The sequence below is a fragment of the Lipomyces tetrasporus genome (genome assembly GCF_029532465.1).
Source record: "Lipomyces tetrasporus strain NRRL Y-64009 chromosome Unknown POJ06scaffold_7, whole genome shotgun sequence".
Taxonomy (NCBI): Eukaryota; Fungi; Ascomycota; class Lipomycetes; order Lipomycetales; family Lipomycetaceae; genus Lipomyces; species Lipomyces tetrasporus.
This window is the reverse complement of record NW_026611602.1, coordinates 866,146-891,200: the sequence shown is the minus strand read 5'-3', so window position 1 is coordinate 891,200 and position 25,055 is coordinate 866,146. Positions and strand designations below refer to the sequence as shown.

Below are 25,055 nucleotides of genomic sequence, written 5' to 3'. Positions count from 1 at the left end.
GCTGGAGATGACAAGTTATATAACTCTTATCAATTTTGGCGTATGGAACCACAAGTTGCTGCTATATTTGCATTTCAAAGTCTTTGCATGACACATGATTGTTACTCACTTGCTTTTGTTGGTTCACATCTAACACTGCTACGAGTTGGCGTTCCGAAAGTCGTTTCATACATGGTTCACGTGACCACGCGTCCCTGTTAAAACCTAACCCTCAGAGAACTATTGTGGGATCAAAACAACACACTGGAAACGCAAACTGTGGTGGTGTTGGCTGCATCCTATCGACGAGACTGAGTACTTACCTTGATTTGCAAACCACATCTGCGTATTTAATGAGAGAACTACTGCTTACTACTTTAATATTGCCAGCAGTTACTTTTCTATACCTATATTCGTGGGTTTAGACACCAATTCACGAATTCACGTTGCAGACACATCATGCCACGCGCACCACGGCGTCGGAAGATTAACCTTACCAAGTCGGACACTCGAGCCATAAGCAACACGACTTCACTGCCATATGCGGCCGATTCGAAAGTCGTTTCTCCAACCGTCGAAACGTTGACACAATCTACAGTCCCGATACTATCGTCCCTGCTACCGTCGTCGCCACCAGGTCGGGGGAAACAAACGAAAGATGAGCAAGTGATTCCTGACTCTGAGGATGAGGACGACGCACTTGTCGTTTTGAATGAGGAAGAGGACGGAGGAGCTGCCGATGGTGATAACGAGCTAAGCGCTTTTCTGCCGAAGACCACATCCACACCTAAGGCCGCAGTGCTCGACACTGAAGTTGGAATACAGCCTCGAAGGAGAGTTACACAGAATAAACAGAGCTTTCTTCCGCAGGAGGTACTCCCTGAAGTTGCCTCATCTGGTATTACGAAAGAAGGCGAGGACGACGTTGATGCAGACAATCGGTCAACGGCTTCTTCACAGTCATCAATGTCCGACCCCTTCGGTTTCCACAAGATCCGAGGTATAAGAATCACGAAAGCAGTCTCTTCATCTCCAAATCCCAAGTCGTCCGTACCGTCGGCTCCCGTGTCCGAACGCAAACCGCGCTCTCGACCTGTCGATTCTAAAGCAGTCAACGTGGAAGAAAGTACAAGTCATGAGCTTGACAGCGCGGGGCTACCATCATCTCCATCACCTCCATCTTCGCCATTGTCAGAATTAGGGAAGACGCCATCACCTGCCAAAGTCTCGATGATGGAACCCGAGAGCCGAGAAAATCCAGACTCGCCTCTCGTCGAGAGGCGGAATGGCGTATCAGAGAATACGACAACACGCGTGAAGAAAAGCATACGAGAGAGGAAGAAAATGCGTGAGATTACTACTGCACAGCTAACTGAGCTACTTCCGCGGCGGACTACGCACCGGCGGCGGCAACGGACGAGGAGTTTGGAGTTTGACGAGAGTGCAGACGATGATGGCGATACGGACGCATCGGACGACGCGAGAACTAGGAAGCGACGGAATGGCGCGAGGTCAAAGCCAACAGGAAAAAAGAGAGGGCGGAGCAATAAGGAGAATTATCAGCCAATTGATATTTCCAAGAAACGTGGCAAGGAGCCTAAGACAAAACATACGAAGCCCTTACAGGCCGATAAGAATGGCGCGATACGGAACGGCAACATTACGGAGCCGGATGAAGGCAATGACGACATAGAATCGCACGATGACGAAGAAGATGACGCTGAGCAATCTCCTGATTCGGAAGCGTTGAGAGAGATGGAAAGTGAGCGATTACGGCAAAAATTCAAGGAAGTTGATGGGTGGGATTTGGAAGTCGAGAGCGTGCCGGTAGGAAGTGACTCGTCGTTTCTGTAGTGTGGATAATACGCACAATGAACAGAAAGATTTTGCTGTATGACGCCGCCGTCTAACAGTTGGATTATCTTGCTTGTACTGTTAATAGTGGCGAATGCTAGATTAAATTACCGATATCCAATCACTAATTGTTGACGAACTGCGCACATTCTATATCTATTCTTTCCTCTCCCCCCCTCTCACAACATTAGATAGACATTATCATCGGAACGCACAAAACTTGATCTAAAACACACAAAAACTTACAAAGGACTACAAGGAACATATGACAATGACTAGAAGAGACGGAGCGCGAACAAGTCATGATTCAAGAGCAACGACAAGACAAAAACAAACCACAACTTTTTCTAAAACACGTAAAACAACAATAGTCTATAACTAGATGTGGACAAAAACCATGAGAATCGATAAGGCGATCGATTGCACAGTGCCTATTCCCTTGCTTCGCTTCGCACCGAAAATATGACAAGAGATTCCAAAATTTGATTAACTTCCGCTCGCTTAAGTCATGGTTGCCCAAGATATAACGTACAAAGTTTTGATATTAAGGTTGCGTTTGCCCAGACTGTGGGATTTCCAATCACGACAACGCGCTATAGAAATGACGCGTTACATAGGTCATAAAGCTAAGAATTGAGAGGGTCGAGTTCGTATTATGCAACGCGAGCGGCGAGCACTTTAGACTGAACCAGACACGTCGACTATTGGAGAGGCTGTTGTGGCCCCGGCATTACTGTCGGGGTTTACTGGATCTTGCAAACGTTAGGAACATATCGTCAACAGTTACTTTCGGTACAACTCACTGGTAGCAGTGGTATTTCCATTGCTCGCTCCGTTATGATTAGTGTGATGACCAGCATTCAAGTTCATAGGTCGTGGCGCATTGCCACACCGATCTTTTCCGAAATTAATCTTAAAATTCCGGTATTCCTCCTTCTGCTTGATACCCTCGATGGCCTTAATCGCATTCGCGATGTTGGTGAAGTTCACAAAGGCACAAGATTTTTCTCTTAGAGTATTAACAAGCTCAATCTCGCCGTATTCCGAAAAATCTTGTCGCAGTCGTTCCTCGGTCCACGATTCGTCAACGTTACCGATGTAAACATTTCTGCTGGCGCCAGCAGTGACGGCAAGAGCAATAGCAGTTGGGAGAGGGCCAGAGTGTTTACCCCATCCGATCTTCAGACGTCGATTGTGAATCATCAGACCCTGGACGTTCGACATGGCAAAGAATTGCGCCGCAACGGTAGGATCAACAAACGTTACAAAACATATATGTTTGTCCGGAATATATCGGATTTGATGTAATAGGCCTCCTCGAACCACATTGCAAATTTCTTCAATCGTAGTCTCGGGATGGATGCTGCCCAAGTAGACTGTCCGATTCCCCAAGTTTGCCATGCCACCGGCAGTCGTGGCGACGGCTGCAGCGGCAGCTGATTGCTGAGCAAGCGCGTTGGAGATCATGTCTCTATCGGCACCGGCGATGAGATGCTCATATCCAGGAGAAATTCCGAGTAACTGAGCAGCATTCTGTTGCTGAGTCTTGGAGACGTAGGCACTGAACGATAAAATTTTAGAAAGCGTCCAGCAAATGGGCAAACTTTGACAACAATACATACCATCTGTCCTTGCCATAGAAAACCTTTCGGTTGCCCCACTTTGGTTCCTGAGGTAACTGTTGAACAGCCTTTATGGCGCTAGAGATGCTCAAGAAGTGGACAAATCCAATTGGCTTCTCTCGCACAAGCTTTATTGTGTCTATAGATCCAAATCGACCTAAGTCCTCTCGGATCTCTTCCTCTGTAATATCCTCAGGTAAGTTTCCGAGGTACACGTTTCGTGACGCGTTGGACTGGTGGACAGCCATTAGGACGTTCATGGGCACTGTGGATGGCTTGCCCCATCCCACCTTGATATCCTGTCCGCGAATTGAGAGCTTCCGCAGAATTGCGTCAGAATGAAAATGAGAGGCGGAGGCTATATCAAGGAATGAGATGAACGCACAGTTCTTCTCAGGAAGCATACGCACAGACTCTACTGGACCGGAGTGGACATGTGAGAGAAGCTCCTCTGCCGTGGTCTCAGATGCGACGTTTCCGAGGTAGACTGTCCGTGAGGCCTGGATCATTTGCGGCGAAGCGGCAGCTGCCGCGGCAGCAGTCAATTCGTTGAAACTTGCAAAATCCATGTACGACTGGTACGGAACATACTGGTCCGTCGGACTGAACGCGCCCGGGCTCATGTTTGGCGACGTAGGGAACGCGACCTGAGGACTCGCGAAAGCAGCTGAGGGAGTTCCTGGCTGAAAAGGTGAACCTAGCAGCAATTGACTTGGAAGAAGCGGAGTATATTGAACGTCGTATTGACTGGCAGGCGAAAGCATGGAGTTTGGAAGATTGGCAGCACTCCGGACAGTAGGACCAGAGATTGTACCGCGCTCGGAAGATGTAGCACCGTGACCAGTGCTACTGGATGTGCTACTAGGACCAGTAGCAGCTGTGGAACTAGAAGGAGTAGATGATGCCGCCGACGATGTAGAACCAGGGACCATTGAGGGTTTCATGTAATGACGTAAGTCCCTAGCAATCGGCTTCCCTGTCGCTTCTAGTGAATTGCCCTTCGCAGGAAGCTGCCGGCCTTGAGACTCGAGGCGCTAGAGCTGGGTGAACCGAATGTACTACTTAAGCCTAGAGTGTGTCAGTCGTTAGATATATCTACAACCGTCGTCAATTGATTGCCCCGAGAACAATGCGAAGGACATAACAAATTGGCCAAATGGCACGCGCAATTATCGAGCGCATGGGCGGCAGAGAGCCAGTAAGAAAATGGGGAATAACGTGGCGAAGATACGCGACATATTGTCGGGGCACGAGCCACCGATAGCGCCGAACCAGGCAGGAGTTGAAGTAAGATGTCCGGCATTGTGGGAGCAGCACGACACGAGAAGAGCCAATTGACGAGAAAATAAAAGAAGCATACCAAAAGAATGTGATGCAGCCACTGTGATGTCTGCAACGGACAAGAGTTGATAGGGACGGTCAAAGGAGGTGAGTGGTAAGCGGCTGAAGCGTTGCAACGTTCGTTAGTCGCGTTCCGCGTCGGAGATAAATGGGGCCTGTTGAAAGGCAGAGAGCAGGGAAATACTGTAGAGCTGACGCTCAGTAAAGTCCCAGGCAGGTTCAGTGAGAGAGGGCGCGGCTTCAGAAGGAGGTTGCCGGCCGGTGACGAACTGAGACGAGGGAAGTGGAAAGTGGAATGGGAAGTGGAACGAGCGACTAAGAGGTACGAGGTACAGCGACGAATCAGAGGCGAATCTGCAGGCACGACTGCGGAACGAAGCAAAAAAAAAGAAAAAAATGATGAAAAATAAAAATAAGGAAAACAAATACTAGAGAAAAATAGAGCGAGTAGGAAGGAGAGTCCAGTCGAGGACGAGATAGCGGGCGAACAATAACAAATGGCAGGGAGCGCAACACACACACACAGGGGCACGCCCGAAGAGCATTGAGAGTAGTGAGACGGACCGCTGTCAGCGAACGAACAGGATGAAAGCGCGAGAGCAACCCTTCAGTTTGCACTTTATTACTAGCCCGGCCGCAGCAGGTCCGCTGCCCTGAACCAAGGCACCATATCAGCCACAGCAACGCCCACCCAGCACGCCTGCGTATCACCTGTCCCGAGTGGCTGTGCGCAGCCAGACCCTTTCGCTCTCGTAATTATTATTCCGCCACCAGCTCTCAATTGGCTGCGGTCGTCCGATTTTCATTATTATCCCCGGTAAGGCAAATGACAGTCAGAGCACGCCCGTCGGTTGCTATGGAAACGGCCTACTCATACCCAAGACATCGCTCACGTGAGTCTCGGGTCGGCCAGCGCATTTGGCATATACGAAAACGACTTGCAGGTAAGTCATAAGTGGTATCGGATAACGGAATGTCCCTGAGACAGGCTGGCCAGGGTTCTGTATCCCTCGCTCCAGAATAGAGTCAGTTGCCTGTCTTTATCGGTAGGACGATATCTACGCATCCGAATCTCCTGAAGAGAGCGCGGTGGCACGGCAAGAGAAGGGTGAATTTTTGGAGAAAGCCTATGGCCGGGTAACATGAGCTTTCGGCGCAGAGCGCCAACTTCATAAAATAATGTCAGTGACTCTAATTGCATCCTATCTAATAATACTTGCGTTTGTCTTATTATAGCTTCGCCGTAGCAGCCTGCATTTGCAATCCTTTAGCGTAATCTGCAAGCATGGCTACTCCCGCTGTCGACAAATTGTCCCTTGAGGATATCCCTCCGTCTCCCGCTGGCACTATATTCATCGACGACTTAATTGGCATCGACGACGTTTCTGCTGGGACGTCCCGCACATCCCCGGTGAAATCCGCTGCGTTTGCCTTGCACACTTTTCCCGACGCTCCTGCTTACTATGTTCGCCGTCAGACAGATTCACCATTCGAACCCATAACTGCATCTGCTCTCAAAAAGGCCAAAAAGGGCGCTGAAAGTCTCGCCAAAAAGGTCAAGGCGGCTGAAGAGCTTAAGGCGAAGAAGGACGCTGATGAGGCCAAGCGACTTGAAGAGGCCTCCAGAATTGTTATCAAGCGTGATCCATCCCTTCCCGACGCCAAGCGGATCAAGATTAGAGATGGCGCTGCTAACAGGGAAACGAGGGTCGTTGTTCAAGGTTGGATTCATCGATTGCGACTGCAAAAGGGTCTAGCCTTCTTGGTCCTAAGAGATGGAACCGGGTTCCTGCAGTGCGTGCTTTCAGGTGATTTGGTATGCTCAATTGGCCGGATTCTGGAAGTTTTCCGCTTTTGCTAACTCATGCTTGCAGGCCAATGCTTACTCCACTATCACTCTTACTCTCGAATCTACTGTTACAATATATGGCGTCATTCACCCTCTTCCTGAAGGAAAATCCGCACCTGGAAACCATGAATTGGTTGTTGACTATTACGAGATCGTTGGTCTCGCTCCTGGAGGTGACGACGCAATTTCCAACAGAGTGCAGGAGAATGCTGATCCATCCATGCTGCTTGACCTCCGACACCTTGTTCTTCGCGGAGAGACGTTGACCGGTATCTTCAAAGTTCGTGCGGCTTTGCTAAGAAGTTTCCGTCGAGTATACGAAGACCTTGGCATTCTCGAAGTTACGCCCCCATGCATGGTGCAGACGCAGGTCGAAGGTGGAAGTACCCTCTTCTCATTAAAGTACTACGGCGAGGAAGCGTACCTCACCCAATCGTCTCAGCTCTATTTGGAAACTTGCTTGCCCGCGCTTGGTGATGTTTTCTGTATTCAGGAATCCTTCCGTGCTGAGCGCTCGCATACGAGACGACATCTCAGCGAATACACTCACGTCGAAGCCGAGCTCGCGTTCCTCACATTCGACGATCTGCTATCACACATTGAGACTTTCATTACAAAGACGATCCAGTATGTTCTCGAAGACGAGGAGATTGCTGCCATTGTCAAGAAGCTCAACCCTAGCTTCGTTCCACCCCAACTGCCATTCAGGAGAATGACGTACGAGGTCGCTCTGGAGTGGCTCAACGAACACGGCGTACCCAACGAAGATGGCGAGAAATTCAAGTTTGGAGACGACATTGCAGAAGCTGCTGAGCGTAAGATGACGGACGAACTCAACGAGCCAATTCTTCTTACTCGATTCCCGGTCGAGATCAAGTCATTCTACATGCAAAAATGCGCAGATGATCCACGTGTTACAGAGTCTGTTGACGTTTTAATGCCCAATGTGGGCGAGATTGTGGGAGGCAGCATGCGTATATATGACCTGGACGAACTCATGAAAGGCTACAAGCGTGAAGGCATGGATGCGACTCCATATTATTGGTTCAATGATCAGCGAATATATGGGACTTGCCCGCACGGCGGATATGGCCTGGGAACCGAGCGTATCCTGGCGTGGTTGTGTGACAGATTCACAGTCCGTGACTGCTCACTGTATCCGCGTTTCGCCGGAAGGTGCAAGCCTTAGATGACTTGTGTGGTATTTTGCCTACTGTTGATGGTTATTTACTTTGTCAGCTCATTATTAGGCTCATTTGTATGCATACACGTTGTATTTGGATTTAAGATTCTTTGTTTGTATTAGATACACTTATTAGATACTGGAAGTTTTGCTTATTAGATGTAATTCTACAAGTTGAATGGTACTCCTGATGAGGAATCATTATACAACTTTCTGGCGCTGCTGGTTTTCAAGTCGACGCTCTTGCGCGAGGTTATATATGATTTTGCCGTGACGTCATCGTCGCGGGACTGATTTCTTAAGTCTCGCTCCGGCTGCACCAACATACTTGCTGTAAAGATCACCTATAGCATCCTGATAATCGATAAGCTGGCACTTTACGAAGGTTAATTTAATTTTGGAACTGAACAGTTTGACGGGCTTGGCTGAACGCGTTTTGCCCCTAGGGTATCGACTCCAACCTGCCCTGTTGCACGCTATTTGCGCATAATCACAATTTTGGATATTATCACATCGTCTAATGGCAAATCAATGACCGATCCATATATATCACCTGACCTTACATACGAGAACGCGTCTAGGAGTGATGAATTACTGCTGCGAGGTTCCTCTACTTTGAAGAAGATGAGGCTATTTTGGCTTTTCGAACGCGGAGGCGGAAGTCTCACGTGCACGATTCACAGTGTGCTAAAGACGCGAGTCGACGCAAAGTCAAAGATCCCGCAACCAAGGCATACACACACGACATAGTCATCTCGTACCCCATATGGTCAGCGTCGCACTCGATTGAGCTCGTCGAAAGGCTCCGTGCGGATCAACAAATTCAACTGTGCCCCAGCGTTCTCGTGTTAGAAGCCTCTACCTTTGCCTCGCAAAATCAGAACACTTCGTTGCGGCAATTTCCGTGTCGTTTTATTTGGCCAGCTTCGCGACCCTTAATCGGTGTTTTTTTTTTGCTTTGTCGGCGAAGGTGGCTCTCCTCCCACACCGCTATCCCATTGCTGCAGATCGCGCCATTTCGACACGAGAACCCAATTTTCGGTTTCTCCAATTAGGATAAAGTAACAAGTCGCATCAGTTTGTTCAATTCTTCAACGTGTATTATATTGCATATTTTCGCGGTACGTATGTCGTTCGAGTTTAGTAGGTGTGAGCTGAAGTCTGGAGACTGACGCACTCCGGTATGGAGTCATTTGCTGATTTGCAATTGTTCGCGATTATGGCAAAGATTTATTAGTAGAGCGTTCCAGCAAAATTTTTGCATCCGATTGAATTAAATCTAATTTATCGCCAATATAGGTTTTCTTCCTTCGTTTTTATAGATACGGAAGGTTTGCACACGCGACGTTTTAGTATCAATATTCTTCGGCAGCCGTCGATTTCGGGTCCATTACCACGCCACGACGGTCATTGATTTCTCGGAAAAAGGCATATCATTATAAGATACTATAATGGGTCAATTACTGTCAGAGCCGATTGTCGATAAGGTAATGTGCCGACATTGTTCGGCTGTTAGGAAGCGTGGACGCATTTAGTTAACGAGCAATAGTCCTCGGAGGAAGGCGGTGATGATCGATTAATCTACGGAATGTCCAGTATGCAGGGTTGGCGAATCTCTATGGAAGACGCTCATGCCGCTGTGCTGGATCTAAAACGAGAAGACGGCAAGTCGCACGCGGATAAGAAAGTGAGCTTCTTTGGTGTCTACGACGGTCATGGCGGGTCAAAGGCCGCTATTTTTGCAGGACAGAGATTGCACTATATCGTCGCGCGACAGGCTGCATTTGAAAAGGGAGATTATGAGCAGGCTTTAAAGGATGGGTTCTTAAGCACCGATAGAGCTCTACTGCAAGGTAATTTAATCTTGTTTGTGGCAGTTTTAAAGTGATTCTGATGATGTGTGATTCAGATCCGACGTTTGGCAGTGACCCTTCTGGATGTACTGCAACGACAGCGATAATTACGGATAACAAAATATATTGTGTGCGTATTCTTTGCATGGACCGTTTGTAAAGCGCTCGGCTAATTTAGGTTTTACGCAGTCGAATGCTGGGGATTCGAGGACAGTACTAGGAGTCAAGGGACAAGCGAAGCCATTATCATACGATCACAAACCACAAAATGAGGGAGAGAAGGCGAGGATACAGGCTGCCGGCGGTTTTATTGACGGTGGGCGCGTGAACGGTAATTTGGCCCTGTCACGAGCCATAGGTGACTTCGATTTCAAGAAAAGTCCAGATTTACCACCGGAGGAGCAGATCGTCACGGGTGAGTTACGACGATCCGGTCTATATGTTCAGAATAGCTCTGCTAATTTGTCTCAGCTTTCCCTGATGTTATAGAGCACGAGAGCGGTCCAGATGACGAGTTTGTTGTTCTTGCATGCGACGGTATCTGGGACTGTCTATCTTCTCAGGCAGTCGTCGAATTTGTCCGTCGCGGAATCGCAGAGAAACAGCATCTACAGGTTATATGCGAAAATCTTATGGATAATTGTCTTGCTCCAAGCAGTGATCTTGCTGGCGTCGGTTGTGATAACATGACCGTAGTTATCGTTGGTCTTCTCAATGGCCAGACAGAGGAGGAGTGGTACGATACTATTGCTACTCGAGTGGCTAATGGAGAAGGAGCTGTCGCAGATCCTGAACTTGGTGAGTTGGAATGCTTGTTGGATTTGATTGATGTTGTTAACACTATTAGCCACTCTGCGTGGGCCCCCGACATTCAACCGGCAACAGCACAGCATGTATCTTGACGCGGGCCAGTACCTACTGAATGGAATTGCCGATGGGCAAAGTGAGCTTGTTGTACTCAGTGACGGTAGAGCCATTATTCGTCGAGCTGGCCAATCTTTGGACGACGAAGACTTCCACGAGGAGGCTGATATCGATGACGATGACGGCGAGGGCAGAGTCGTGCAGTTAGACGAATCTCCTGATGAGGATCTACATGAAGACGAAGACGAGAAGACGGAGCCCTTAGAGGATGAAGATGAAGAAGATTTGGCTGATACGAAAGAGGCCGAAGAGTCTCGTTAAGACAAATGCCATGGGTTATACAATGTCATGTTTATGTGTATGCTTATACTTGCGATGACTACACCTTTGAGCTAGTTTACCCTTTAATCATTGTCAACTAATACCAAAGGTAGCATCTGTATAGTTATCTGGCTCTAGTGATATTTGGTTACTAGTCATGTTCGTTTATTTGCGGGAATTTACGCCATCTATTGTTGCACTTTTGTTTATGTATGATTCGTTCACCGTTAATTCCTGTCTACGTTTTGCAATCATGCGCTTGGTATCGGTTCGGCTATGTATTTACTGTGTTGTTATCATGTGTAATAGCAACCGTTCTACGGAACTTTTTTGCAACTCTATAGCCATTTATATTCGCGGATACCTTGGTTCTCTTCTATAATATGCTACAGGTCGTCGTCAAAACCAAACATTTTGACACAATTCTTCCATGCCATCTCGCAGAGTTCGTCTAGAGTGATTTCCTTTACTGCGGCAACCACCGACGCTACCTGTGAAATTGCACAGGGTTCGCACCGGCCGCGGACCATACTTCCCATAACAAACTTCTCTTTCTTAACCATCGGTGGGAGTTCAACGTCCTGGTCTCCTTTCTTGAGGAATTTGCTGGACGCGTGTGATGGTCGTATCTCACACCAGGGCGCGTCTGTCTCCAACATGATTTTATCCAATGGAATCGCCTTTACCACTTCCAAACTTTCCTCCGTCTTGAGCGAACAGCCGTTAATTCCGATACTAAAACCGAGAGCAACTAGTGATTGCATTTCTTCGAGAGTTCCAGTGAAGGAATGAACAACACCACGCTTTGGCAAGTTGGGCAGTCTCGGAATAAGGATTGCTTCAAAATCCTCTGCGCAGTCGCGCGAGTGAAGGAATAGAGGCAGATGTAAGCGCTCCGCAATGTCAAGTTGCTTTATGAAATATTTGCGTTGGATATCTGCCGGTGCGTAGTGAAATCGGGCGTAGTCAAGACTATCGCACATTAGATCTATAATATAACTGGACTGAAGCAAACATACCCAATTTCACCAAATGCCCGGACTGCCCCTTCCTCCTTGCCTGCTACCGCAAGGGCCTCGAGATCCTGCAAATATTTCTCTGCATTTGGGCTATTTTCTATATCGAATGAGTGGCAGGGATGAACTCCAACTGTAGCATAAAGCAGTTTTTCTGTAAATCAACAGATTAGTCACTGACTTAATTTTGAGCATCTAGTATAGTACTCACGATGATTTCTAGCTAATTGAATTGCCGATCGGGATTCAATTAGATTCGACCCTGTCACTAGCATCTTGCGAACACCCTGCTCAGTCGCGCGCTTCAAAACTTGGTCAAAGTCGTCTACATGGCACTTGTTAGATCGCTTTGCCGCTTAGATCCGCCGTCAAGTAATCGTACCATCGTGACTTTGTTTGCCATGATAGGATCCCCTAAACATTGGATCAGTTAAGTTGGCACCTATGACAGTCTTAGAAGAGGAGTTCGGCGATAGTGATTCGCAGCATACCTATGTCAATATAATGACGCTTCTTCTGCAACATCCCATTAATTTCAGGTGCCATTGTTTGACCATTAACAGCAGATTCGTAGTTCTCGGGCATCTTGGCTGACGATTTGAATAATCCTGTCTTGTAGTGACCTGAAAAAGGTCTAACGCCCGATACTGGTAATCTCCTAGCCCCTCCCCCGGTCACTTTTAATATAGAGGTCGTTATACTGGTAATTTACCTAGCCTGACAAAGGTAATAAGAAGAAACTATTTAAACTATGTAATGCGGTCGGGAGCACGATGAGCTGCTTGTCACTCGCTTTCTGACCCGACCCCTGACAGACGTTCCTGCGCACGCACGCCTAACCAAGACCCGCAAAATTTTGGAGTTGGACGTAATAAGAATCGTTATTTCGCGCAACATCCAGACGTGCTTTCTGTTCATACATGGTCCAAAACTCACAATGACTATAAGTTCACGAAACCTCAATCTGCTGCGCTCGTCACTACGCCTGCGGCCCATTGGCAAGCGGGGTTTTGCATCGCATTCGTCAGAACCGATCACATTTTCTGTTCCCCCGGAATTTAAGACCCGAACTCCACCATATGCTGCACTGTTGACCAGACTCGACAAAGTCCGCGAAATCTTGAATCGCCCACTTACGTTGGCGGAGAAGATTCTCTATTCCCATGTCGTCGATCCCGAGGAAGCGTTTGCGGGCAAAAACGGCCAGATTCGTGGAGAGACATATCTCAAGCTCAACCCCGACCGTGTAGCAATGCAGGATGCCAGTGCGCAGATGGCCCTGCTGCAGTTCATGACTTGTGGAATGGACAGCACCGCTGTTCCTGCCTCGATTCACTGCGATCACTTGATTGTGGGGCACGACGGTGCCGAACAAGATTTGAAGGCATCTATTGCGGTGAACAGCGAAGTTTTCGACTTTTTGCGCAGTTGTGCCCTCAAATACGGGATTCAGTTCTGGGGTCCAGGATCGGGTATTATTCATCAGATTGTTTTGGAGAATTTCTCAGTGCCTGGTTTGATGATGTTGGGTACCGACTCTCACACTCCTAACGCTGGTGGTCTTGGTGCTATCGCAATCGGCGTCGGTGGTGCCGACGCTGTCGACGCCCTCACTGGTACTCCTTGGGAATTAAAGGCTCCGAAGATTCTAGGTGTTAAGCTAACTGGTCAGCTTAACGGCTGGTCAGCGCCTAAGGATGTCATCACACACCTCGCCGGCGTTTTGACCGTCCGAGTATGTAGCCCTTGCATCTCAGTTTTTAAATATTTTGTCTAATATTTTCACAGGGCGGCACTGGTTATATAATTGAATACTTTGGAGAAGGAGTTGAGACTCTCTCCTGTACCGGTATGGCTACTATCTGTAACATGGGTGCGGAAGTTGGCGCAACTACGTCCACCTTCCCGTACACCGACTCGATGAAGCGATATCTCCTTGCTACCAGACGCGGACCAATTGCGGACGCTGCTTCAGCTGTCAACAACCTCCATGGTTATTTGAGAGCGGATAATGGAGCTGAGTACGACGAGACTGTTGAAATAAATCTGTCTGAACTCGAACCTCACATTAACGGGCCATTCACCCCTGATTTGTCTACCCCGCTTAGCCAGTTTGCCGAAGCCGTCCAGAAGAACAGCTGGCCGTCGAAGCTCTCGGCTGGATTGATTGGTAGCTGCACCAACAGCTCCTATCAAGACATGTCGCGTGTAGCGTCCATTGTACGGCAGGCTAAGGCGAAGGGCGTTAAACCTAAAGTTCCCTTTTTCATTACTCCTGGCAGCGAGCAGATCAGAGCCACTATCGAAAACGACGGATTTACGGATGTCTTCCTCGGCGCTGGCGCGAAGGTCTTGGCCAACGCGTGCGGGCCCTGTATTGGACAGTGGGCTCGTGATGATGTACCCAAGGGCGAGCCGAACGCTATTCTAACCAGCTTCAACCGAAACTTCCGAGCCAGAAACGATGGCAATCCTGCTACTATGAACTTCTTAACTAGCCCCGAGGTACATGAGAAAGTTATTTTACGATTCATCGAGTATGCTAAATGGTATATAGATTGTTACAGCTATGATATACTCCGGCGATATGGCATTTAATCCACTCAAGAACAAGCTTGTTGGTGCTGACGGCAACGAGTTCCTACTCGAACCGCCTCAAGGGGACGAATTGCCGCCATCAGGGTTTCAGCAAGGAAATCTAGCCTATCTCCCACCGATTGACCCCAAACCCGCTCCATCCGCCGAGATTGTTGTTTCGTCCACTTCGGACCGGTTGGCGCTTTTGGAACCATTCGAACCATTCGAGGGCAGGGAGCTGAAGTTAAACGTCTTGATGAAAGTTAAGGGTAAATGCACAACCGATCACATTTCAGCTGCTGGTGCATGGTTAAAATATAAAGGTCATTTGGAGAACATTTCAAACAACACATTGATTGGTGCCATGAACGAGGAGACTGGGGAGGTCAACAGAGCCTATGATTTGGACGGAACTGGATACGGCATCCCGGAGCTTATGATCAAGTGGAAGGCTGAGGGAAGGCCATGGGCTGTTTTGGCCGAACACAACTACGGCGAAGGTAGTGCTCGTGAGCACGCTGCCTTGAGTCCGCGGTATTTGGGCGGTCGCATGATTCTCTGCAAGAGCTTTGCTCGTATCCATGAGACAAACTTGAAGAAGCAGGGGGTATTGCCGCTCACTTTTGCTGATGAGAATGACTACGACTTGGTCAAGGGTTGTGCTACGGTTGAGACACTCGACCTTTTGCAAATGTTGAACAACGGCGGCGCGGATACCGGATTTATAACATTGAAGGTTACCAACCGAGATGGAGACGAACACGTCATTAAGACGAAGCACACTATGAGCAAGGACCAAGTTGCGTTCTTCAAGGCCGGCAGTGCCATTAACTACATTGGCAACTTACGGCGGCAAACACAGGCGGCACAGCAAACATAAAACAGCATCACCGTAAAAGAAATTAATTAATCTTTTTATTTTTTATATACTATTATACATAAACGTTTCGCATTACGGCATTATCATACATTTGGCATTGTTGTTACGTCCCACTTTACATTAGATGGAAAAAAAGTTAGTGTATATTTAGTTGCTTCTCTTATTGCCCCACGCATAATTTTGTCCCACATGACGGAAATGTCTCCCCTCTACTGACATTCGCAGTGAACCCGTTTCTCCCCAATCTACAGCTACAGCTCGACAATCGTCTACGACCAATTCATTTCACGCGGGCAGTATAAGCTTTCCACCCGGCCTCTCTGTAGCGCTTAGACTCTGCAACAGGATCACGTCCCTTTGCGAAAATTCCTCGTCCGACAATAATAATATCACTGCCGCCAGAAACCGCGTCGTCGACCGTTCTGTACTGCTGTCCAAGGCCATCGCCCTTGTCGTCCAATCCAACTCCAGGAGTCATGATAATGAAGTCTTCGTCGCCAGTGCCTAACCGGTTCTGCGCAATGAAGCCGGACGTGAAGACTTTATTTCTTCGAGCGAGGTCGACGGTTTTGTCGGTGTAGTCGCCGGTCGCCAGCGAACCAGAGGAAGACATTTCAGCGAGGAGCAGGAGGCCCCTTTCTTCGCTTATGTTCGACGTACCAGCGAATAACCCATCAATGATTCCAGGGCCAGGGAGAGCATGGGCGTTGGTTATGTGGGCCCATTGCACGATCTTGAAGATGCCGGACGTATACTGCGCCTTAACTGTAGATCCAATATCCGCAAATTTCCTGTCCTCGAAGATGAGGAAGTTGTGAAGTCTCGAAAGTTCGACGAGTGGGACAATGACCGACTCGTATGTGAAATCGTCAATAATATCAACATGTGTCTTGAAGACACAGACATAAGGGCCAAGAGCATCTGCAAGGCGGAGCAACTCGTGTTTGGTGTGGACGTCGAGCGACACGCACAGGTTCGTCTTCTTGTCAGTCATGATTTTCAAGAGTCGTCTCGCCAATGGCGAGGGGTGGGTCTCGATTCGTGACTCGTAAGATTTTGGCGTAATTGCAGACATTGTCGAATTTGGAGGTGGTCGTGTGGTACATAAGTTACCAGGAATGGGCGTTCTGAGCTGAATGCACTCGGTGATTGAAATTTTGTTGCGACTGAAGGCATTAAACTTTGGGATGACCCTGAGCTAAACGGAAATCTCTTACCCCGATAACAATTACAAACCTGAAACTGGTGACACGAACATATGTTACAATTTAGTTTGACTGCCACTACAAATAGTATGAACCCGATATTATATGCCCGTCTTTTGTTTGGATCGGCATGAAGTCGCTCGGAGCTCGACATGCACTTGCGAGCTACCGCGCCAGCGTTCTTCATTTATTCCGGCATGGTAGCACCATTGGTACAACTTCACCTTCGACATTCAGTGTCCGTCGCCAATTAATTAGTTCGACGCTTTCGAAACGGAAGAAACTCTACGACCTTGAGATCTACGTATCGCAATCACCCTCTCCATATTTCAATCTTTCTTTTGAAGATTACTTATTCAAACAGTTCCCGGTTTATCGGAGCGAGAGCACTTCAAGTACAGAATTAGCCAAAAAGGTCCTGCTGTTGTACACGAATCATCGCTCAGTAATCATCGGCCGGAACCAGAATCCTTGGCGGGAAACAAATGTTCAGTCCTTGCGGGCTAACAACATACCTATTATCCGGCGAAAATCCGGAGGAGGGACTGTATTTCACGATGAGGGCAATGCCAATTACTCTGTTATGATGCCTAGTAATGCATTTGATAGGGATGAGCACGCATTGTTGTTATGTAGGGCACTAAACCCGGTATTGAGCCAAAGAAGAGAGCAAACGGTGCTCAGTGTCAACGAGCGGCACGACATAGTCGACCAGGATGCTCGGAAAGTCAGTGGATCTGCATATAAACTGCAGAGGGGCAAGGCGTATCATCATGGCACGATGTTACTGAACAGCGAGCTTGAGGTGCTGTCCAAATTGCTTCATCATAGCCCAGATGGTGGTCTCGAAGAGGTAGACGGACCAGGTGTGCAAAGCGTCCGATCACCGGTGTCGAATATCGGTATTTCGAACGCAAAATTCACAGACGTCGTAATTCATGCATTCGAGGAAGCATATACGTCTGTTAGTAACAATACTCTCAAGATTAGATACGTGGATGAGGGTAGCATCACTAAAGAAGAAGCGCCGGAAATAAACAAAAGAATAGAAGAACTGCAGGTATGTCCTTCGTCTTGAGTGTTAATTTTCGCAAGAAAATCCTAAGGTCGATTGTATTCATATAGAGCTGGGAATGGACATTTGGATCCACACCGAAATTTGTCCATCGGTTTTCTATGGCAGATTCTACACCTGCCGTCTCATTCACAGTCGAAGGTGGCATCATTACTGACTTAGAATCTGACCTACCAGAATTCGCAGAAAATAAGGACACCATTGTCGGAATTCCATACAGAGGAGCAGAGGTTGCATCGCGAATTGGCTGCAAACTCTGGAAGCAACGACTGCTTAGGTCCATCTAACCTGAGTTTTCATAGACGAACTGTAAGTAGGTGTATATAGACATTTAGTTCTGTACATATAGCAAATTTACACGAGTCCATAATGACCAACATGCATAATCATTGTCATATCTTAGAATACAGTTACTGTACATCTATCGCTATTGCTTTACCGATCAAAGTTCCTTTCTAAACTGTAAATGCGGAGTTAACGTATCCATTATACCGTTAAAGTTGATTGTGTCCGGTAACTGTGTCGCCTTTCGCAGTATCTCTTGCGTTACATTGTAGACAGATAAAGCACCGATTCGGAGAACAATCTTATGTATAGGACGAGCTTCGTCGGATAAGAACTGTGGGATAATAAGGGCTTGCAATATTTGCAACGGCACATCAATCTCACGCAGAGTCCAGAGCTCGTGAGTAAGCCAATGCAGAGCACCTAGGACAGAGGACAGAAGGAATGGCTGCAAGAAGTCTGGAAGGGTTAATATCGCCGATGGCAATAGCTGCAATTTATCATCTTACATTCAAGACCTCCTTTGAGGGTATCAATGTCCATGAAGTTTTTGTTACATGCCGCTACCGATTGTTGGACAACAGTAGGAACCAACAGTGAATAATCCATTGGCGAACAAGACCTGTATGTATACTTAGGACACAATAGCCATCTCAGAAACACATGGAATCTTACCTCATCATATCGTCCGAGATACCGTTGGTATCAAATAATCCCATGATCCACCCTCCTAGCAAATCGGAGCTCTCTTGCCCGAGAGACTCTATAGGATGCGCGACTCCCGAAGACGTCAAGTACTTCATACAAAAGGAATTCCCATTTAATGACGCAATCTCTCCTAAATCTAAATGAAAGTGATAATAAAATGAACAAATCAGGAGAAGGATCAATCCAAAGTCGGTATAATTGTCCTGGAAGTCTATCACTGGTGTTAATTCGAACCGATTTAAATGACACTAGGCACATACTAGACTCATCTTCATAACTCCACACATCTAAGCACGTAATTAGGGGCCGCAAGATTTCGTACGGATCTCTATACAAAAGCATGATGTTCATAACCTCCGTGCTCACCGCTATCTCTTGGGACAGCAGTCTCAATTTGTAAGTCTCCCTTTGCGCCGACCAAATTGATAGCAGCTAAACGACCAGCCATAATCAGTGACGGAACTCTGACACAGCGGAAGGCTGAAAGGGCATACCTCAACCATCACATCTACAGCAGCACCTTGCCTGACGCATCCAGCAGTCGCCACGTCCGTAACGAACTGACGAATAACCGTCTCAAACTCATAGGAATCCATCTCCAACAAGCTAGCTATCACTTCTTCCCCGTGTAATGGCTCCTCACCATCAAATTCATCTTGCAAACTGCTATTATTTCCGCCTAAAATTCGATCGGCGGCTGCAAGATCGATCAATCCCAATTGAGCCATGGATTTCAAAAACTCGTGACGGACGTCATAAGGAGTCGTCGGCTCCGAGAATATTACGTCGATGTCGTTTGCAACCTTCGCATTCACAATCGCCAGAGCATTTTCATCCACCGAAAGGAGGGGCCGGCGCAGCGAATATTCGAAGGTCGAACTCGGTATGTCGGACAGGTGTTCCTGGATAATGAGTGGTAGCTTTGAAACGTTAGGAACCGCAGTAACATTAAACAGCTGCAAGATCAGAGCATACCCTGTTTACTATGAATGTCTTCCATAGGTTTATCCGAGTCTGATTTTGCTTCATAGCGCAGGATGACAGACAATCGAAAGCGGCGGCAACAAGGTTGCCAACAGCGAAATCGGCACTCTGCGACTTGATTCTATATCAGCACTAATTCTGAATACAAAACACAATAATATTACCTTGAAAACTTCATCTATCTTAGTAGCGAAGTCTTGAGATCCAAACATTGGTCTTCGTTGAAGCTACATCTATACATTAATATGTGTTGTCAAACGCTTCATTCAGGCATACGTACCATACTCTCCATCCACGTAATCTTTCCGGGTTGAGCCTTTAGCTCAGACGCGATCGCCGGATCGGGCAGACTAGTCTTCTGATGACCGGCGGACGACATCAATTTCTTAGCCTTTTCTGCAAGGTTCTCACTCAATGGCTTATTTGTAACTTGAAGGTACTCAACAAATAGGCCGAGGGAAGATTCAAACATCGCCCATTGCTCTATACCAGATAATTAGCATTATTCCCTTGCGTGAATTATTTGCTCTGCGATAGACAAGACCTTTTCCGACACCACAGGTAATCATCTTCTCCACAGTGGTATTCTCGGCTAATGCCGCAATGAATCCAGCCAGAACGTCCCTCAATACCTCATCCACAACCGGTACTGCCCCAACCATATCCATGAAAAGGCCCGAGGATGCTGTAGCCGTGATCTCGTCCAGATAGCTCGTTAAAACTGAGACCAGCTGCGCAAGGTCCTGTGGGGAACTGGGGGCCCATGATTTCGTCAGTACAGGGGTCAGTGCCTCCAAAACATCAACACGCAAATCTAATGACGCTGTTTGTAGGGCCGTGAGAATCGGTGGCAGATATACTATTGGCGGAGAATATGAAATCGCAGTAACGATGTATTGAATGTGCAGTGGATCGGTACCAACAGTGTTAGGTGGCGTGATTAGGTGACCATAGACCGATTGGCTGTCAATAGGCGAATTGGTCGTCAGTTGCTTGAAAATCGTCGAGAACTGTCGTTGTATAAGCGAACGCCTGGGCTAAAGATTAACGTTATACTAACTTCATCCGCTGTTGCTCGATATCTGAGGCACGTATGCAATAATTCCGAGACTGTAATAATTCTTTGAGGCAATAACAGTTGCACGGATTGAGTTGTGTTTGCAATCATATGCGACTGCATCTATTGTGACAGATATTAATAATATTGTCCTACACGAATTATTGCCGTTCATGGTAGCCCACCTTTGATCAAATTTGGTCCAACGCTCAGAGTTCATAATCTGGCTATCTCCCTGCCAGGGCTGTATTCATACCCCAGTTCATACCACTACAGTTGCTTCTTCTATTCGATATTCAGTATGGAATCCAAGCTTAGGCATATAAATTTCGTACCCTAACCTTATATATTTTGGGAAATACTGAAATTTGACGTCCCAACTTCCAGTCGCATTCTCATCCTGCAGTTGAGACGACTCTCGCAAATATTATCCTCGAGATGACGCAGACCCGACTATGGGATACCGAATCAACGCTATAAAGATCTGAATGCATAGGTACGAATGAGAGTCGTGATCGGAGATACACGCGCAAAAGTCAGAACTTCCAACAACTGATCGCTGCAGTGCTCTATATTACGGTAACTATAGCCATGTCACTGTACAGCTCAATCCTACCACCGGATTCTACAGTGGATGCCGTAGCCAAATCGTCGGCGGCAACCGCTCCAAAAAGATCGTTGTATGACGGTCTAGATGCCGAGATGACGGGGGCAACTGTTGCATCTAAGGCACCAGTCACATACGATCTTTCTAAAAGTGAGGCCAGTAAGCTCGTTCCTGAGGAGAGTGAGAAGAAGCAAATGCTTTCTGCAGGTATGTTGTCTCATGCAGCACGTATGTTGTAGTAGAAAGCATTTATAGAATGACGTGGTTGACTCTTTGTCTTGAACAGCATTGCAATTTCAGCCAGTTATACGATCTCGAAGTACCCAGTCCACTGTTGCGCCCAACAAAGTAGTAACAGTCATCAGCAAGCCGCCGACAGTGGTCCCGCGGCCAGTCTCGGCCGTTACTCTAGGCAACTTTGCAACCGATGAAGCAGGCACCACTGAGTATGCGCGAGTTAAACAACAAGGTCGGAGTCGGAAACGTAAGAAGAGAAAGGACGACGAAGATATACAAGCTATTGACTGGGAGTCTGCGTACGATCCATTGCGACCGAACAATTACGATGAATATTTGCAGAGTGAAGAGAAATTCATGGAGGACGAAGATTGGCGAGAATTCCTTTTGAATCTGAAGAAGAGGCGAGCAGAGGGCAGCGTATCACAAGATAACGAGGAAATGGAAGTTGAAATTAAAGAGGAGAATGCGGATGTCGAGGGGAATGCGGATGTCGAGGAGAATGCGGATGTCAAGGATGCATCACGTATACCAACAAGCGAGGGCGAAGATGACGAAACACCCAGCCTAGGCCGACTAGAGGAACAAAGGCCATCTACACAGCCGTCGTTCGTTGCTCCTGGATCATTCATGGCATCATATCAAGACGAGCAAAGTTCCACATCCATAGCCAAAGCACCAGTAATTTTCACGGGAGTTAAAGAAGCCCATAATGAAGATGATGAATCAGACTACATTCCTCCTCTGCCTCCCTCTCCACCGTCGAACAAACCGCGCGAGAAGACGGCAAAAGAAACGTTTGCGAAACGTTTACTGACAAAATATGGATGGACTCCAGGTACAGGGCTAGGAGCAACGTCAGGCGGTATTACCAAAGCTCTTCATTTTAGTGCGGATAAGTCCATGAAAGGCCATGGCAAGATTGTGGATAAGAACATGAGAAAGACAGAGGACGGAAAGTTTGGTGCCATGTCGAAAGTCATTGTGCTCTTTGGAATTGTTCAACCAGATCAACTTGATGAAGACTTGGCTGGCGAAATAGGCACGGAATGCGGATTGAAGGTAACAAATTTTTGAACTTTGTTCGCGAGCATGACTGACGACAGTGCAGTACGGCAATGTTGAACGGGTATACATCGACGAGAAAGAAGACACAGTGAACGCATATGTCAAATTCACGGCTGAACTATCTGCATTACGGGTACGTAAACCGTCATTGACAGCCACAGTGAATGGGTCACTTACCAATATTGCAGGCGGTGAATGGGTTAGATGGACGGCTATTTGGCGGCCACCCCATCGTAACATGTTTCGTCGATGAAATGGATTTTGAGAATGGCAAATACGTCTGAAAAATATGGTATCATAACCAGGTATCACAGATTTTTTGTATATTAGTGGGATCGGCAACGAAGCGTGGTACTGCAGGATGAATAGTTACGACTTACAACTATGGGAAAAGAAAATACAACACATGTAAAGTATAGTACATATGCAGTTTGATGGAACAAATACCAGTTACTAGGGAACGCACAAAGATTATACGCAGAATAACAACCAGACTAGAAAACGCGCATAAATATCCATCAAATCAACAAGAACAACAACATTACAAATTCCCAAACAGTAGCCATATAAACCAATGTCGTTGTTTTAAGTTTGCTCTTTATCTCTTAGAGATCTTTATCGCATACGTTGTCCGCCTGTGTCATGTTAAGAAATTTCACTGGAATGTTCAAATGGTGTGAATTGAGTGCTATGCCTATCGACAGGGCCGGAGGATCAATAGCAATAAAAGAGGTGATGATAGTGATGTTCTGCGGCGTCCATAGCGTGGCATATGTAGTACAATTCATGTTAGAAGTCTGGAAACAAATATCCAAAGTCGTCATGTCCTTGGATACCATAGTTCAGTTCTTCTTCAGGATAATGCTCGAACAGACTTGCATCACCGGCGTGCCTGATCGGCGGCTCATATGGTGTATCAATCCGTTTCGATAGCACTCGATCCCAGTCAACTTCGCCAAACCACGGATGGTTCTTCACGTCGGCAGAGCCATTTGCTAAGTTACCCAACCGTCGGGTGAGATCGCGGGTTACGAGATTCGAAAGGAGATCTCGAGCCTCCGGAAGAATGTAGTTGGGGTAGCGAACCTCACATTGTAGGACTTTTTCGTACGTTCTCATAGGTGTTTGGTCGTAAAATGGAGTGTAGCCCGTAAGCATTTCAAATACCAGGATCCCCAGAGACCACCTATTGCAATATTAGATGCCGATCAACTCGTCGTCTAGTTCGAACAACCTACCAATCCACCGACTTATTGTAAGCTTTTCGGGCAATAACTTCCGGTGCAATATAATCTGGCGTGCCACACATAGTGTATGTGACATCTGGCACTTCTTTGGCGAAGCCAAAGTCAGTGATTCGGATGTGACCTTTCCTGTCAAGAAGGATATTCTCTGGCTTCAGATCTCGATAGATGATATTGTGAGAATGCAAGTATTCCAGCGCCAGGGTGACCTGTGCGGCATAAAACTTAGCAACCGGGTTCGGGAACCGTTGCGATCGCCGCAGCAATGAAAATAGTTCGCCGCCTTCTATGTAGTCCATGACCATGAATAGACTGTGAGAGTCCTGGAAAGTACCCCATATGCGGATGAGGAACGGATGATCTACCAATTTCAGCATCCGGCGCTCATCATTGGTGTGCTCGATCTGCTTCATGTGTACAACTTGCGCTTTCTTGAGAACCTTGATCGCATAGTAAAGGCGGTTATACTTTGATCGCACGAGATGCACACGTCCAAAGGATCCCGTCCCCAAGGTACGCTTGATTTCGAAATCCGTAATTGAGTATTTGCCGCGTGTGACGGTAGAGCGCTGCGGCAAAAGGGAAGCTGTGGATGGAGATGGGGTCTGCTGCTGGCGTATGGCTTGCTCCAGCGGGATCTCCGGATGTCCTCGCGCTTGTACGGAAGGATAAGTCTGTTGCTGTTCCTGCGGTGGCAGCTGCTGGGATTGCTGATACTGCTCGCCGTAGATGGGCTGTGATTGAGACGCCTGCGTCTGCGGCTCGTAATGCGCGGTACCGGAGCCGGTGGCCGGCAGAACTTGCTCGTCGGGCATGCCAAAAAATTCACCAAGACGGTCGCAGCACTAGGTCGACGCCGAGTGGAGTAGGAGGACAAGCAGACAGCAAACGGGGTGCCGCAGAAGCACGGGAACTTCTGCGGGGTGACGTGATCGAGTTCGTGCAAAGAGCTATGAATGACGCGGATACAAGTGCTGTCGAAGTGTGTAGTTGGCGCCAAGACGGACAATCACAACATTCACGAGCGAGGAAGGCGGATCGGCGAACCAGGTGAGCTGAAGGCGACGAGAACGCAAAACGAGGGGGAGTGTTTGGGGATGATGTCTTTTTGGGAGAAGTGACGACGAATCGTGATGGTGTAGCGCCTCTTGAACTCTCGCGGGCTGACGGCGGCACTCCCCACCTTCGCGTGCCTTAGCAGTGCATCTCAGTGCATCAGGCAGGGAACAGCCTCTACAATACAGGC

General features: G+C 47.6%; 11 protein-coding genes across 11 annotated transcripts; 6 read left to right on the top strand and 5 right to left on the bottom strand.

The window, feature by feature from the left end:
* Positions 1-319: 319 nt before the first annotated feature.
* On the top strand, positions 320-1,915 carry POJ06DRAFT_133106 (uncharacterized protein). Its single transcript, XM_056184403.1, has one exon. The coding sequence runs from the start codon at positions 439-441 to the stop codon at positions 1,831-1,833; it is 1,395 nt and encodes a 464-aa protein (XP_056042783.1). The 5' UTR covers positions 320-438; the 3' UTR covers positions 1,834-1,915.
* Positions 1,916-2,616: 701 nt separating this feature from the next.
* Positions 2,617-4,219, bottom strand: POJ06DRAFT_199433 (uncharacterized protein; the record flags this gene model as incomplete). The annotated part of the gene is made up of 2 exons (XM_056185151.1): positions 2,617-3,394; positions 3,456-4,219. The coding sequence occupies 2 exons, from the start codon at positions 4,217-4,219 to the stop codon at positions 2,617-2,619; spliced, it is 1,542 nt and encodes a 513-aa protein (XP_056042782.1).
* A 1,862-nt stretch (positions 4,220-6,081) lies between these two features.
* POJ06DRAFT_198849 (uncharacterized protein) lies at positions 6,082-7,834 on the top strand (the record flags this gene model as incomplete). The annotated part of the gene is made up of 2 exons (XM_056185130.1): positions 6,082-6,612; positions 6,671-7,834. The coding sequence occupies 2 exons, from the start codon at positions 6,082-6,084 to the stop codon at positions 7,832-7,834; spliced, it is 1,695 nt and encodes a 564-aa protein (XP_056042781.1).
* A 1,445-nt stretch (positions 7,835-9,279) lies between these two features.
* POJ06DRAFT_199447 (phosphatase 2C-like domain-containing protein) lies at positions 9,280-10,583 on the top strand (the record flags this gene model as incomplete). Its single annotated transcript, XM_056185152.1, has 5 exons — positions 9,280-9,315; positions 9,378-9,681; positions 9,738-9,811; positions 9,871-10,096; positions 10,153-10,583. 5 exons carry the CDS (start codon positions 9,280-9,282, stop codon positions 10,581-10,583), a joined length of 1,071 nt encoding a protein of 356 aa, XP_056042780.1.
* A 669-nt stretch (positions 10,584-11,252) lies between these two features.
* On the bottom strand, positions 11,253-12,428 carry POJ06DRAFT_198672 (uncharacterized protein; the record flags this gene model as incomplete). Its single annotated transcript, XM_056185120.1, has 5 exons — positions 11,253-11,838; positions 11,886-12,036; positions 12,094-12,207; positions 12,265-12,324; positions 12,374-12,428. 5 exons carry the CDS (start codon positions 12,426-12,428, stop codon positions 11,253-11,255), a joined length of 966 nt encoding a protein of 321 aa, XP_056042779.1.
* A 288-nt stretch (positions 12,429-12,716) lies between these two features.
* Positions 12,717-15,479, top strand: POJ06DRAFT_133044 (aconitase family-domain-containing protein). The gene is made up of 3 exons (XM_056184401.1): positions 12,717-13,617; positions 13,671-14,387; positions 14,440-15,479. The coding sequence occupies exons 1-3, from the start codon at positions 12,820-12,822 to the stop codon at positions 15,337-15,339; spliced, it is 2,415 nt and encodes an 804-aa protein (XP_056042778.1). The 5' UTR covers positions 12,717-12,819; the 3' UTR covers positions 15,340-15,479.
* Positions 15,480-16,490, bottom strand: POJ06DRAFT_133045 (Orotidine 5'-phosphate decarboxylase domain-containing protein). The gene has a single exon (XM_056184402.1). It carries the CDS (start codon positions 16,412-16,414, stop codon positions 15,620-15,622), a length of 795 nt encoding a protein of 264 aa, XP_056042777.1. The 5' UTR covers positions 16,415-16,490; the 3' UTR covers positions 15,480-15,619.
* A 184-nt stretch (positions 16,491-16,674) lies between these two features.
* On the top strand, positions 16,675-17,906 carry POJ06DRAFT_199256 (uncharacterized protein; the record flags this gene model as incomplete). Its single annotated transcript, XM_056185146.1, has 2 exons — positions 16,675-17,604; positions 17,670-17,906. 2 exons carry the CDS (start codon positions 16,675-16,677, stop codon positions 17,904-17,906), a joined length of 1,167 nt encoding a protein of 388 aa, XP_056042776.1.
* Positions 17,907-18,061: 155 nt separating this feature from the next.
* POJ06DRAFT_282378 (mediator complex, subunit Med5) lies at positions 18,062-20,068 on the bottom strand (the record flags this gene model as incomplete). Its single annotated transcript, XM_056190023.1, has 7 exons — positions 18,062-18,363; positions 18,414-18,526; positions 18,580-18,829; positions 18,873-19,044; positions 19,107-19,532; positions 19,588-19,710; positions 19,877-20,068. 7 exons carry the CDS (start codon positions 20,066-20,068, stop codon positions 18,062-18,064), a joined length of 1,578 nt encoding a protein of 525 aa, XP_056042775.1.
* Positions 20,069-21,044: 976 nt separating this feature from the next.
* Positions 21,045-23,028, top strand: POJ06DRAFT_132941 (uncharacterized protein). Its single transcript, XM_056184400.1, has 4 exons — positions 21,045-21,467; positions 21,547-22,559; positions 22,609-22,698; positions 22,754-23,028. The coding sequence occupies exons 1-4, from the start codon at positions 21,245-21,247 to the stop codon at positions 22,847-22,849; spliced, it is 1,422 nt and encodes a 473-aa protein (XP_056042774.1). The 5' UTR covers positions 21,045-21,244; the 3' UTR covers positions 22,850-23,028.
* Positions 23,029-23,299: 271 nt separating this feature from the next.
* Positions 23,300-24,725, bottom strand: POJ06DRAFT_132937 (kinase-like domain-containing protein). The gene is made up of 2 exons (XM_056184399.1): positions 23,804-24,725; positions 23,300-23,751 (listed from the first exon to the last, which is right to left on the bottom strand). Exons 1-2 carry the CDS (start codon positions 24,622-24,624, stop codon positions 23,355-23,357), a joined length of 1,218 nt encoding a protein of 405 aa, XP_056042773.1. The 5' UTR covers positions 24,625-24,725; the 3' UTR covers positions 23,300-23,354.
* Positions 24,726-25,055: the final 330 nt, after the last annotated feature.

Excerpts from the sequence above, each read along its gene's own strand:
- POJ06DRAFT_133106 (XM_056184403.1), top strand. The coding sequence starts at position 439 with ATGCCACGCGCACCACGGCGTCGGAAGATTAACCTTACCAAGTCGGAC.
- POJ06DRAFT_133044 (XM_056184401.1), top strand. The coding sequence starts at position 12,820 with ATGACTATAAGTTCACGAAACCTCAATCTGCTGCGCTCGTCACTACGC. Across the intron at positions 13,618-13,670 it reads CCGGCGTTTTGACCGTCCGA|GGCGGCACTGGTTATATAAT; the intron begins GTATGTAGCCCT and ends ATATTTTCACAG. Across the intron at positions 14,388-14,439 it reads ACTTCTTAACTAGCCCCGAG|ATTGTTACAGCTATGATATA; the intron begins GTACATGAGAAA and ends AATGGTATATAG.
- POJ06DRAFT_133045 (XM_056184402.1), bottom strand. The coding sequence starts at position 16,414 with ATGTCTGCAATTACGCCAAAATCTTACGAGTCACGAATCGAGACCCAC.
- POJ06DRAFT_132941 (XM_056184400.1), top strand. The coding sequence starts at position 21,245 with ATGTCACTGTACAGCTCAATCCTACCACCGGATTCTACAGTGGATGCC. Across the intron at positions 21,468-21,546 it reads GAAGCAAATGCTTTCTGCAG|CATTGCAATTTCAGCCAGTT; the intron begins GTATGTTGTCTC and ends TGTCTTGAACAG. Across the intron at positions 22,699-22,753 it reads CTGAACTATCTGCATTACGG|GCGGTGAATGGGTTAGATGG; the intron begins GTACGTAAACCG and ends CCAATATTGCAG.
- POJ06DRAFT_132937 (XM_056184399.1), bottom strand. The coding sequence starts at position 24,624 with ATGCCCGACGAGCAAGTTCTGCCGGCCACCGGCTCCGGTACCGCGCAT. Across the intron at positions 23,752-23,803 it reads TACAATAAGTCGGTGGATTG|GTGGTCTCTGGGGATCCTGG; the intron begins GTAGGTTGTTCG and ends ATATTGCAATAG.